The sequence below is a fragment of the Haliotis rufescens genome, unplaced genomic scaffold, assembly GCF_023055435.1.
Source record: "Haliotis rufescens isolate VD_foot unplaced genomic scaffold, xgHalRufe1.0.p SCAF_1, whole genome shotgun sequence".
Classification (NCBI taxonomy): Eukaryota; Metazoa; Mollusca; class Gastropoda; order Lepetellida; family Haliotidae; genus Haliotis; species Haliotis rufescens.
This window is the reverse complement of record NW_025963779.1, coordinates 6,478,647-6,490,997: the sequence shown is the minus strand read 5'-3', so window position 1 is coordinate 6,490,997 and position 12,351 is coordinate 6,478,647. Positions and strand designations below refer to the sequence as shown.

The 12,351-nt window shown below is 37.2% G+C and overlaps 1 protein-coding gene across 3 annotated transcripts in view; it reads right to left on the bottom strand.

Annotated features, from left to right (window-relative positions):
* Window positions 1-5,369: 5,369 nt before the first annotated feature.
* LOC124136696 (gonadotropin-releasing hormone receptor-like) overlaps window positions 5,370-12,351 on the bottom strand; it is a 92,839-nt gene continuing 85,857 nt past the window's right edge. For 2 of the 3 annotated variants that reach the window (XM_046502691.2, XM_046502692.2), the window contains one exon: window positions 5,370-9,745. In XM_046502691.2, coding sequence (XP_046358647.1) covers window positions 9,424-9,745 — 322 coding nt within the window. In that variant the 3' untranslated portion in view covers window positions 5,370-9,423. The remainder of the gene's footprint in view (window positions 9,746-12,351) is intronic. The other variant, XM_046502693.2, reaches the window with a different exon arrangement.

Below are 12,351 nucleotides of genomic sequence, written 5' to 3'. Positions count from 1 at the left end.
AATAAAGCAGCCACACAACCCCACGATTCCACTCAGTGAACATTTAGAAGCATGTGGAAGCGGCAACTTGTTAAGTTTTCCCGCTATATAAGCTAAATTTTGATCATGAACCTACATTGTTTCAAAAAGAGCAACATTTCATTCATAAATACGCGCCTAAGTTAAATGTAAAGGCGTAAGTTATTTGTCCATTGTCACCTTGATATTGTGACTCCTAAATCATAGTTCTCCTAATATTATGACGTCACGAAACTATATGTTACTACTTCATGTCCCGTTATTCAGTTTTGGCCTGATGAGACTCGTACGTGGTACGAGCTGAAAGCGCTAGCCAATTAAACTGTGTTCAATCTTACTCCACCTATTTAATTAATACTACATTGTGCCTGAGAGTCAGAACTTTACTGTGCTCTCGCTTTCTCTCTATCATTACCTATAAGCATTACTTTTCCCGAAATATGATAATACTTCAATCAAGAAGGCATATACTACTACTACTACTACTACTACTACTACTACTACTACTACTGCTAATTTCGTTGATGGTTCTGTACTGCTGAACGGTACTGAAATGAGTGTCAACTAAGCAAAGTGCCATATCAAAGTGGCCCAGACTCGGCCAGTTTTTCAGGGAGAGACTATCTGAACGACCACTGCATCCAGTATATGTGCAGTGTGTTGAGTCCTTCGTTTGGATGAAGGCAGCTGGCCTTAAAAGTGAAACAGAAGGCTTTCTGTTTGATGCTCAGGACCATTCACTTACCACACGAAACCATCAATGTGTGATTTTGCATCAAAATGTAAATTTGAAATGTAGAATACGCAATGAATTTAATAAGACTGTCCAACCCATTGTCAGTGGATGCCCAGCTTTTGGCACAATCGTAGTATCTTAAGCGACATGATGGAGTGGCTCGATCATTTTATTACCGCCTTCGCCATGCTAGTGGTTTGGACACAAAGGCCCATCCATATGGTGGCCGAGAGGGGACATCGCTTTCTCGCGGTTAATTAATATCCCATCTTGACCACTATAGGGGCCGCATGTGATATCTGCTGCAATTGTGAGGGAATGTTGAACTTTTCTCACTATTTACTTAAAACATAATTTAACTGTACAGACGTAGGTGATTTTAAAACAATCCACAGAGTTTTTGATTGATTTATGGCCCTATTCAGGTGCATGTGACCATCACGCCGAAAGCGCGTGGCAGATCATGGCAATACGCTCTAAATAAATCAGATTAAAATCTAAATAATTTATATACTTCTTTTCAAAAGAAGTTAAGAAGACTATGGTTAATTAGTCATGGCTGGTTGTTTTGCAAAAATACAATCTTATAATTGTGGGTGTTCTATAACTTGTTTTCAGTAGTATATGTTACAGTGTGTCATACTGTTGTCCGTAAATGTTCTTTTTGACATTTGATGTATGTTTAACTTGAATTGAGTTTCTTATCTTGTGCAAATCTACAAATCTATGTACTTGCATATAGTAATTTGATAAACACCGCTGTGAGTGAGTGAGTGAGAATGGTGTCACGTCGCTTTTAACAATAATCCAGTAATATCACGGGGAACACCAGAAATGGTATTCACACATTGTACCTCCGGGGGAGGAGGTATTATGAACAAAATGAAAATATGAACAGTGACTATCTGTATTCTGTGAATCTTGCTTATTTACTACACTACAAGAAAATATACAAGCTATACGAGAAAGAATTATGTGTGTATTTTGTAACATATTTATCTACTACAAGATGTTTAAACAAATCTATTCATAAGAGGCAAAATAACGGTGAGAATTACAGGAATGGATCACTAAATATCAGCAAACACCGTTTTAATGTACGGCATTATTGGAAATATCGTTTTCTCGTTCTATCGCTTTCTCGCTCTATCGCTCTATCGCTTTATCGCTTTCTCGCTCTCTCGCTTTCTCGCTCTATCGCTCTCTCAAATGACTAACCATAGTCATATGAAAGAATCGGGTGTTCTTTAACTTCTTTTGAATAGTATGTACTGTAATTCTGTAATTAACGTTAGGGTATATAATAATGCAAAAAATGAGAGTAGACTTAATGAATTATACTTTGCATTTATGTCTCAGAAATGACTGTTTATAAGACGGGTTCCCTGCACACTTTGAATAGCGGAAATAACAACCTGAATATAAAACCAATCAACTATCTATTTCCACATTACGGTTACTGAGAACAATATGTCATCCCAAAACTAGAAATTACATAATGGACATCCGGTAGTATTACCATGATTGCTTGGGTGAGGACTTCCACTTTGATGACATCTACTCCTCAAACAGAATAAACATTGATATAAGCGTTGTCTTTAGGAAAACACTATTGTTGTTTTTTAAGTACGTACTACTCAGCGCTAATGCGCGTTGTTATTTGCTATTTGTTTTGATAACTTGGCCTAGGGGCGGGGGATCCAATAGCTAAATAGGGCCATAAATCAATCAAAGTCTTTTTTACGCAGAAATACGTGGATTGTTATAAAAGCACCTATGTCTGTACTGTTAAATTATATTTAAGTAGATAGTGAGAAAATTTCTACATTCCGTCCATATGTATAATTTGAAATGTGACTGGAAAAATCTCAGCTCTCTTTTATGATTAAAATCCACATCAGCCTCCGCCCACTGAGGTCAGGTTTAACAATTCATTAATGTTGTTTTACGTATATACTTTTTATCGTAAAGAAACACATAACACATGCGACCCATATAGTGGCCAAGAGGGAATATTGCTATACCGCGAGAAAGCGATAGAGCGAGAAAGCAATGTCCCCTCCCGGCCACCATACATCCATGGTACGACCCAGAATACGCAGAGAGCGTCATGAAAAATGATATATGCAAACTTCTTTTCAAAAGGCCCGTATACAGACTCGGACGTATCCAGGCCAACAAACCTGATCTTGTCCTTTTTAGTCATTTATATTATTGAATATATTTATTGTCCCTTTTGACACGAATGTGATTGACAAGATTGAGGAAAAACATGTCAAATATGTAGACCTCGCTTTCGAAATGTCACGCTTGCATCCCAAGTACAAGGTTGTCCGATTCCCCATTGTTCTCGGTGTGTTAGGTTTGGTACCTCCCAATCTGTTGTTAGACATTGGGAGAGTCCCCAGGCTTGCTGCCAGGAATACAGCCCTTCTGACAATCTTGGTAATGCAGAAGACTGAAGTGTTGGGGAGTCTTCACATTCTCCGAAAAGTTCTGGGTGGGTTCGACTAGGCAGCGCTTCCTGTGAGAAGTCTTATTCGCTGTCTGGGCTGCTAGTAGAGGGAGCAAGGGCCTTGAGCTGATGATGAGCCAAACAAGCCTGATTGTGCCAGGATCACTCGAATCCTCTTTCCTGCATTTTCTATTTTAATCTGTAAATAATAATAATAATAATAATAATAATAATAATAATAATAATAATAATAAAAAATGTATCCATAAACATTAATTTGAAGTGTTTATATTGATTTTTTTTTTTTATTCACTTAGTTCCTATTCACAGTTATTTATTAAGCTAACCAATCCTTGGTTTCCTTTTTCTGGCTAAGCCAGCTGGACATTAACCCTGCTTCTCTTGGAGTGAATCATTGAAATCTAGATTCTGTTTCAAGATGTAGGATCTATTTGAATGCAGTGGAGAGTGTACATGTAAATCTTTTTAGCTTTTGCTTGAAGATAGCCAGGAATGCCGAATCAGATACCATACTCGCCTGTGTAGTATCAAGCCCATCTCTGTCAGGTACTGCCAACATCATTAACCCCGCTTCAGATTGCCGTATCTCGGTAGCAACATCCTAGAAATATATCAACACAAACACGCCAAGGACGTTGTTCAAACTCATCCAAACTTTACCTTTAGTAACACTGTTCCATTAGATCGTTTTACAGTTGCCTATCAGTTATTTAAGCTCGTAGATGTTTTCTACGATTGTTCTCCACTGGTTCTCCAGAAGCAGGTCACTGGACTTGTGTTGTAGAGAAGCTGTCCATGCAATGTCATATCTATCTATGATATGCAAAAAGCTTATGGCAGACGTTTGGAGGACATGTCCAAATTTGAAGCATTAGTGACCAAAACGATGTCTGATGCAATAACCTATTTTGAATTAAACCATAATCATGATAATGGGAGTAAAGGACGAAAGGTTTGGGTACTTCATTGGTCCTTCAGTTCATCCTTTTATATCTCTGCGTTAGAAAGCTCCTGGTCCCTTTCTGCCCCGCAATCCCAACTGAGGCTCATCCATAGACATCCTTGGCGTGTTAAATAAGCTAAAAATAAAGTTGGGTCATTGGAGACCGTTCAGCGGCACAGCAGGTACAGCATCTGAAGATAATGATTATAGCTCAGCCTGCTGGGTATCTTCGCCTGCCTCAATTTGCGAACTCTCTATCAACACCGCAGTCGCAAAATGTTTAGGCTGATTCAGTTTCAATAATGCTCCTTAGAAGGGAAAAGAAAACAAGTGTAAGAATATGGAATACCGTCACTGCCACACTGATTCGACACACTTGTGCATTTTTTTTATCGTCATTGGGCTGTTATGTAATTTCTGTTTCTCAGATTAATCAAACTCAAAGGATACAACAAGGGAAATCAACAGGCCTCGCATGGAGGGATTGGTAAACTCAGCCATATAAGAAAGATTCTGCTAAAAACTCTTGCGTTAATTACACGTGAACGTTATTCTGATAGTCGTGTTTTCTAAAATCATTTTGGTGAATAAAGTAATCAGCACAAAGTAAAAACATTCGGAACTGAAAGAATCAATTATTCAACGTTACTGAATGAATCCGTTATTGAAACTTGCCTCACCATGCAGTTCTCTCATGAGTAACTCGAACGACGGGAAATGTAATTTCTAAAAAATTGTGAGTTTGTTAAAGGCAAGCGCGAATCTGTTATTAGACCAAGAGTGTCGACTTGGCTACTTGGCATGAATTTAATGCTAAATTAACATTTTGCTGAGTGTCTGATCGTGTTGAGGTGATCAATTCATGAATCCCCCCCGCTGTTTTGCCTTTTACGTTCGGCGGAATGTGTGTATTGGTGGCTGGAAATGGTCGATCTCTGGCGTTGACGCTTTATACTCGTATTTATATGAAATTATCAGTGCAACATTATCTTGTGAAAAGGGTGATCAAGATACATTATTGGGACGAAAATGCGATTGGAATCAACAAATCCAGGCACAGCTATTGGACGTACGTTCTTGGGTTGGTATTATGTCGATAAATACATTTAGTGATTTTTTATATCCACCCTGTAGGTCTTGATAAGATTCCAAAGAAGTCCATATAATCCATGAAAAACACAGAGAAAAGACACTTGAACAATCGATAAGTTTATTCATAATGAACAAATACCGTACTCAAGCAATCCACCTGTAGGCAGGCAATGTACTTAGTACTTAGCTGTGTCATATAATATGGAAAGACGCGTAGAGCTAGGACAAAATCAACAACACCTACAACCAAGTACACTGACAACAGTTGTTAACATACCGCTTAGCGGTAGGTACAAAATAAACCATTGTATCCCAACTGACACAGGACGACGGGACATAGCGTCAATTAGTTTGAAAGAGTGAAAGTACGGAGCCGTGTATCTTTGAATACAGAGGTTATCGTTACAGTGAGTCAGATATCTAATCTCATCTTCCTCTTTTGCTTCTTTCACTTCAAGCCCATAAGGGAGAGCCATCTGCTACTTACGGATATGTTTGTTTTGAAGTCTCCATTAGAAGAGTTTTTAAGATACGTATGGTTAGTTTTCTGATTGCTTATTTCCAGTATTTTGTATATGTTGTTTCAGTTTTGGGATCATGATTTTTGTATGGAATGTTAACTGAAGTTATTATGCTACAAATTTACAAATTTAAAAAGACATCTTTGTAATTATGAAGTACTAGTATCCAGCTGGTGGGAAGGGGTCAAAAGGTATACATAGCGCCGGGCAAAAGAAAGTATACAATGGAGAATTGTAGTAGACCAACAAATTACAAACGATATCAAAACATAATAAGGTTCATAACAATCGCCGAAACACTGCAAATTAAGCCTAGAAGACAACTATGATACCCGTATCAAATACACCACCGTCGATTAACCGTTTCTTGTTTGTTTCATTTTTAGACACCATCAAACATTGGGTTATGCTTTCTTTTGTCCGGCTGTTTCAAATCAAATAATGTTAATACTTTTATCAAGAAGTCTTGTTGAAGTCTAATATCACTCGCACTGAACATTCCAAAATTTCATGAAATCATGAAACAAGTGCGTTGAACATATAAGCTGCAACATTGTTTTGTCGCGGATCAACCAGTGCACATGCTGTATAATCCTATACTCAGTAATACCAACATATAGAAAATGAAAACTGCCACATGCATGTAGGAAGTTTACAGTCCATTCGATACACATATCCTCAGCAAACGTACTGTTTAACAGTTCATGAGATAAACATAACTATGTACACTCCATCTATTCTTCTTAAGCGTGGTGTATTTAATTTGTAATAACTTGTTAGTACGTGTTTGTCTCATGATCTACATTTTGTTAACAAGGGACAGGCCTGGGAAATAATCTTGCCAAAGGTATCTTAAACATTAATTCTTTAATGTGCTTGATAATAAAAATGAAATCTGCAGAGAAAAATATATACCTTGACCGAGAACATATTCTGTCACTCACAGAAAGCCACCAGGTCGGTCCCTAACATACGAATCACCAGCTTTAGACAATAGCAAATGAATGAATTTGCAACCACGTGACCCCAACTATCTTTGAGATGATAATATATGCCTAAAAACAAAATTTATTGACTTCATAGAACCTTCATAGTATACTCAGTCGTTTCGTTAGTTTTTAATTCGAATTATGTTCTAAAAAATACTACCATGTAGAGTTATTCTTTGAGTGTTGATTGAGCCCTAGTACTGTAAAACATGTTTATATAGTATAGCTAACTTAAGATATTTTCAATTGAAATCAAACATATGATAAAATCAACTGAGAGGTACAGTTTATTTTGTCCCTCTGTATATTGGATTGTAGCTACGGCAAAATTTGCCTCATCCGAAATGTTATCCAAACAGTTTCATGTCACATTGAATATATAGTTAAGGTTAGACATGGAAGCAAACGGGTAACTAGTTCTTGACCGTATCTACGTCGATATTGTCTTTATACATCACCATATAATGACGTGCATACGTCACCCTTGGATTTATATCACAGATTCAACCAGCTTGCTGTATTATGCATAAGCGACACACAATAAGGAATATGAATGCCGTCATTGTGGAAGTCGGCTAGTTTGGGATGACTCGTTCGCTGATCATGGTCTATTTTGAATTCGTTTCCCACGCAGAACGCCATGCACAAGGCTCATTTCTCAAATACGTCTAGCCATGTCAGAGTGGTGTTATTTGTCCCGTTTGAAATAAGAGGGATGTATTCTACATATATGCTTCATAGGCTTCTCGTTATCAATACTTTCAATCAGTACAGACAATTAAGAATCATTCAGCGTGTTATAGCTAAATAATTGGATGACGTTACGAACCTAAAGCATATAACAGCAACATTTATCTCTTCACTTGTCATGCATATACGTTCAAGTTACCTTTCCAATACTTTTTGAAAACACGATAATAGTATTATTATCCGCTGAAACGATTTTGTGACATAAAAGGATTATGCTAAATGAGGAAATGACAGTCAGACATGAAATTAATGCAAATCTGCTAACATACACATTTGTAAACTTGAAGTAAAGAAAAAATGAACAAGTCGGAGAATATACCTTGCTGTTATCCTTGTCTCTGAGGTCGAGGGAGTGGTATTTTAAAGAAACATAGAATTCACTCCAAAAAAGGATATGTTAACACTTTAAGAAATCTTGTTTTATTTCATACTTTGTGCTATGTGTCTAAAAAAAAAGAGAAACCAGTGTCTCTTGTTCGAACATGATCACCCAACACCATTTACGAAATACGTCAGCTATGAATGAATGGGATAAAGTTGATTTTAAAACTTATGTTTAAAAAGTCATTAAAGAATTCCTACTGACAATAACTTATCATAATTGACATCTTAAATACATAGAGAGAAATGATATAATGCACATCTAGGAATGTATTGATGTTGTTGAGAAAGGACACATATAAAGGTTAATATATATTCTTCTGGACACCAATATTTTATTTTAAAAATGACTTCTATATACAATCATGAGATATTCAATGCTTTTGGACATGTGCTCAACTGATTCTAGACATTTGGCATCGATATAAACTCATGTATTTAAATTGTCCAGTGACCTGCATATTTTACCTGTACACTTATTGATTCTGATGTAATTCCGTCTGTGGAAATTACCAAGAAACCATTTTATCCTGGCTTAAGGTTAAGGCAACTAACTAGCTTTGACTTCTCTTTGACAGATTCGTTCCCTATTTAGGTATGCACGGCTACAACTGATCACCAGGTAACCATCCTAACATCAGTGTTGTTCTGTTCATGTAACGTTTCAGGTAATCAAACTGTCCGTAGTTAGGGTCTGTCCATAACCAAATGAGTTCAAATTCATCAATATTTGTACAAATAATCATCAGGAAAGCACACGTGTGTTTCGCAGGACGGCGGTCGGTTCGACAGGCACCGGACGCCACGACATTATAAAAGCTCTACTGGCCTGAGACAGTTGAGCTCATCAGCAACATAATAATGACTGGCATATGATGACATAATATCGGAAACACAATCAGGGTTAGTCAACAGCCGCAGATATGTCATAGCCGTTGTGGAGTACACAAACTCATTATAAGTTATCTCAGAAGAATATCATCTGTTAATTGGTATCAAACATATTTCATGAAATATTCAGGTGAAAGATCAGGAAGAATAACGTCAGCGTAGCTTCTTCGGATTGACGCTGACCAAATCTCTAGTCTGTAGCATTGGAAACACAGTCCTTGTATGTGAAGATATCAGGTTAGTGTCAACATAAATGTCATCTTCGGCAATATATCATACACTTGAGCAAATATTGTTCATTGACCATACCAGAATAGGTGTGTGACGATATAACTGGATGTGTACACAATGGATTCAGCAAACCATTTCACAATCGCAAGAAATCATTTCCTTTATGTTTGCACAATTACGTGAAAGGTATCGTGTACGCTCGCCAACCTCATCACATCACAGGTATGGACGTTTCCGTTTGAATTCGGAACATCAAAATGTCGAAAACAAGGACACAATATCGTAAGTTGACAAAAACGGTCACTATCAATGTTGATATATATGCTGTTCCTTCAATATTCTCAACATGTGTGCGTAGAATATTAATAGGCCATTTGGACGATAGCATGCGAACACTAGTACGTGTTGGAAAAACAGCAATACCGAACATCACCAGTCGTGAACCGTCGGTTCTTTCCGTTGTCACGTTTATGCCTGCATACACCGTTCTCGCAGTGACCTTTGTAGCGGAGGCGATGGTTGTTGTTGCTGCTGTTGCTACATCGACCGCAACGACTACACCGACTAGTGAAGATAAGCCCTCGTGTAGATCCCACTTGAGGCGTGTTGTACGTTGGGTTGGTGTTGAGGCTAACAGGTGTGTCTCTGATAGAGCTTTTCCCCAAATTCCCGTTCAGTTTCAAGCTTGAGTTTGGCGACCCGCCTCTTCTCCAGGAACTGTAATGAGAGAAACAGATGAAATAAGAACCAGATTGCTATCGTTCCCTTATGACTGAAATTGACGTGAAACACCGCCAATTTTTTTTGCTGCTAGCCAAATGTTTTATATCAAACAAGTACTTTTCTCATCTTTACAGTTACATATGCATACATACGTACATGCGTAATTATTTCATATAAGGCAAGAACATACTAGGAAGTAAAGGACTATATATATCTTCACACAGCAATTGAACTAAGTTATTCATAACAAATGCTGTTCTTTTTTGTTTTAAAATGTTGTGTTTGAGTGAGAACATCTGCTATTGCTCTTATTGATTCATGACTTTCTATTGTTTTCTCACTGTCTTGAACACGTGCATCAATATCTCATACATCTGAAATAGATATGTCAACTTTTACTCTATACAAAACGGTCATATCATATCATGTATTTATATATTTCGTACAATGGTACCAATCACCTAAGAAAACAATTGGTTCATTCATTCTGATTCTATGTGAAATGAGGAACTAAGATGATAAAACAAGCACTAGCTATATAAGCAAAATCAGAACAAGCATGCCCACACATATGTCATGAGGATAGCATGGAAATTAACAAAGATATACACTCTTAACAAATGTGCTCAAACATGTTTGATAGACATTAAGTGTTATAAATAAATGACATGGAAACAAATACAATACACATCGTTGATAGCCATTATGAAGTGGTATACATCCATGACATGGCATGATAACTGGAAATATTTAGAAACAAATACTTCAACAAAACCTTGATTGCACTTATGAGGTGGTATACATCAATGATATGGCATGACAACTGGAAATATTCAGAAGTGAATGGATGGTGTGACGTTGTGTGAATACCCACAAAAACGTTATCACCCATAAGATTGTGTTGGCAAAACATCATTATAGATTTCATAGTCATGTCACATCATTATTCAAAATTAAAATAGTGTTTCAACATCCATTCTGACTTTAAGAGCTGTAATGAAGAACGGTTCTCCCAAGCAACCTTTATCATATGCCATCGATATTTGGTAGTCACATCAGCAGGTGCAAACATAGGAAAAGAACGTAGAAAAGACCACCGCCATGCTTCACCATAACGGTAAATATAGACAGGCTTATGGAATTTTCCAAGATCTACAGGGTAATTTCTGAGATGTGCACCTCCTTGAATAATGGACAAATAAGTGGCTGAATCGTTGTTGCAGAGAATCTGGAATCTCTGATAAACACTCCTATCTGTCTGTTTATTCAATTTGAGCAAACCTCAAGTGATGCCAGATTATCTGCGTTCGACATCACGCGATAAAATCTACACAGAAACACCGCTCGTCTGTTAAGGGGGCCATAGAGTGTTAGTGAGAGGACAATCACCTACCGATGATCCCCTGTATTGTAAACCCTTTACAAAGGCCCATAAATAGGTTTTAGTAGTTATTCAGAGCATCGGCTTTGCTTTAAGTGCCTACGGTCTGGGGAAGGGATACGGGGAACTTTGCTTTGCTTGTATCAAATTCTTCTCCCTGCACATTGAATGTACAAAAAGGGTTAAAAATCAGATCTCTGCCAACAAGAAAACAACTAGAACTTGCCCCACTGGAATACGGAACGGATGGTTAAATTGGTTAAAAATACTTTGCTAAGGTTTCATGTTCGTAAAATTTCTCAAAGTATACCTTCCTAGACATGAGTCCGACGGACAACACAGGTACACATATATCATGAACTTAGTCATCCTTATTTTAATCATGGCCCCCAGACAATCTGCTCTGAGCTTTGGGCAGTACATGTACTTCAAGATGGAACAGAAACGAGATATAAATACATACAAATTCAACTTAAGAGTCTTGAGTTCGTCCTTGAAACTTCTAAATTTGGATTAGGTAAAAACGTTGTTTACCAAGTTACGTAAGACATGGGTTTCGTAGAGTTGATAAACCTAAAAGTGCATTCTTTATGTCTTCGGTCTTATTTTAAGTTTTTGAACTATGATTTTTCAAATCTTTTCTCAAAAAATGCTTTATAAATTATAATCATTTCAAAATGGTCGTAAGAGGCGACTAACGGCATCGGGTGGTCAGGCTCGCTGACTAGGTTGATGCATGTCATTGATCCCAATTGCGTGGATCGATGCTTATGATGTCAATCACTGGATTGTCTGGTCCAGACTCGATTATTGACAGACCGCTGTCATTTAGCTGGAATATTGCTGTACGCGGCGTTAGACAACAAACAAACATTTCAAAATGATGTATACTGGCATTTCTATCATACACAACAGAATTATTCAAATTGTTCTTTGACTGTAGTGATTGACTGTTATATACATAACATCATTTTGATTATGTAATATCGAATATCCAAATAATAATGCAATTCTTGAAGCACTATAATAGTCATTTTGTGTTCATTTCTTGTTTTGAGAGCTTTTTTTTACAACGGAAGGATACAGAGATGCGGGTTCAGGACAAACATATCACAGCTGTGTCATCTGAGTCCCTTGAGAAAATGTTATACAGTACATACTTATAATAAATACTTATGTACTTATTCAAAAAGTGAAAAGTGCTACATTATTACCCCTG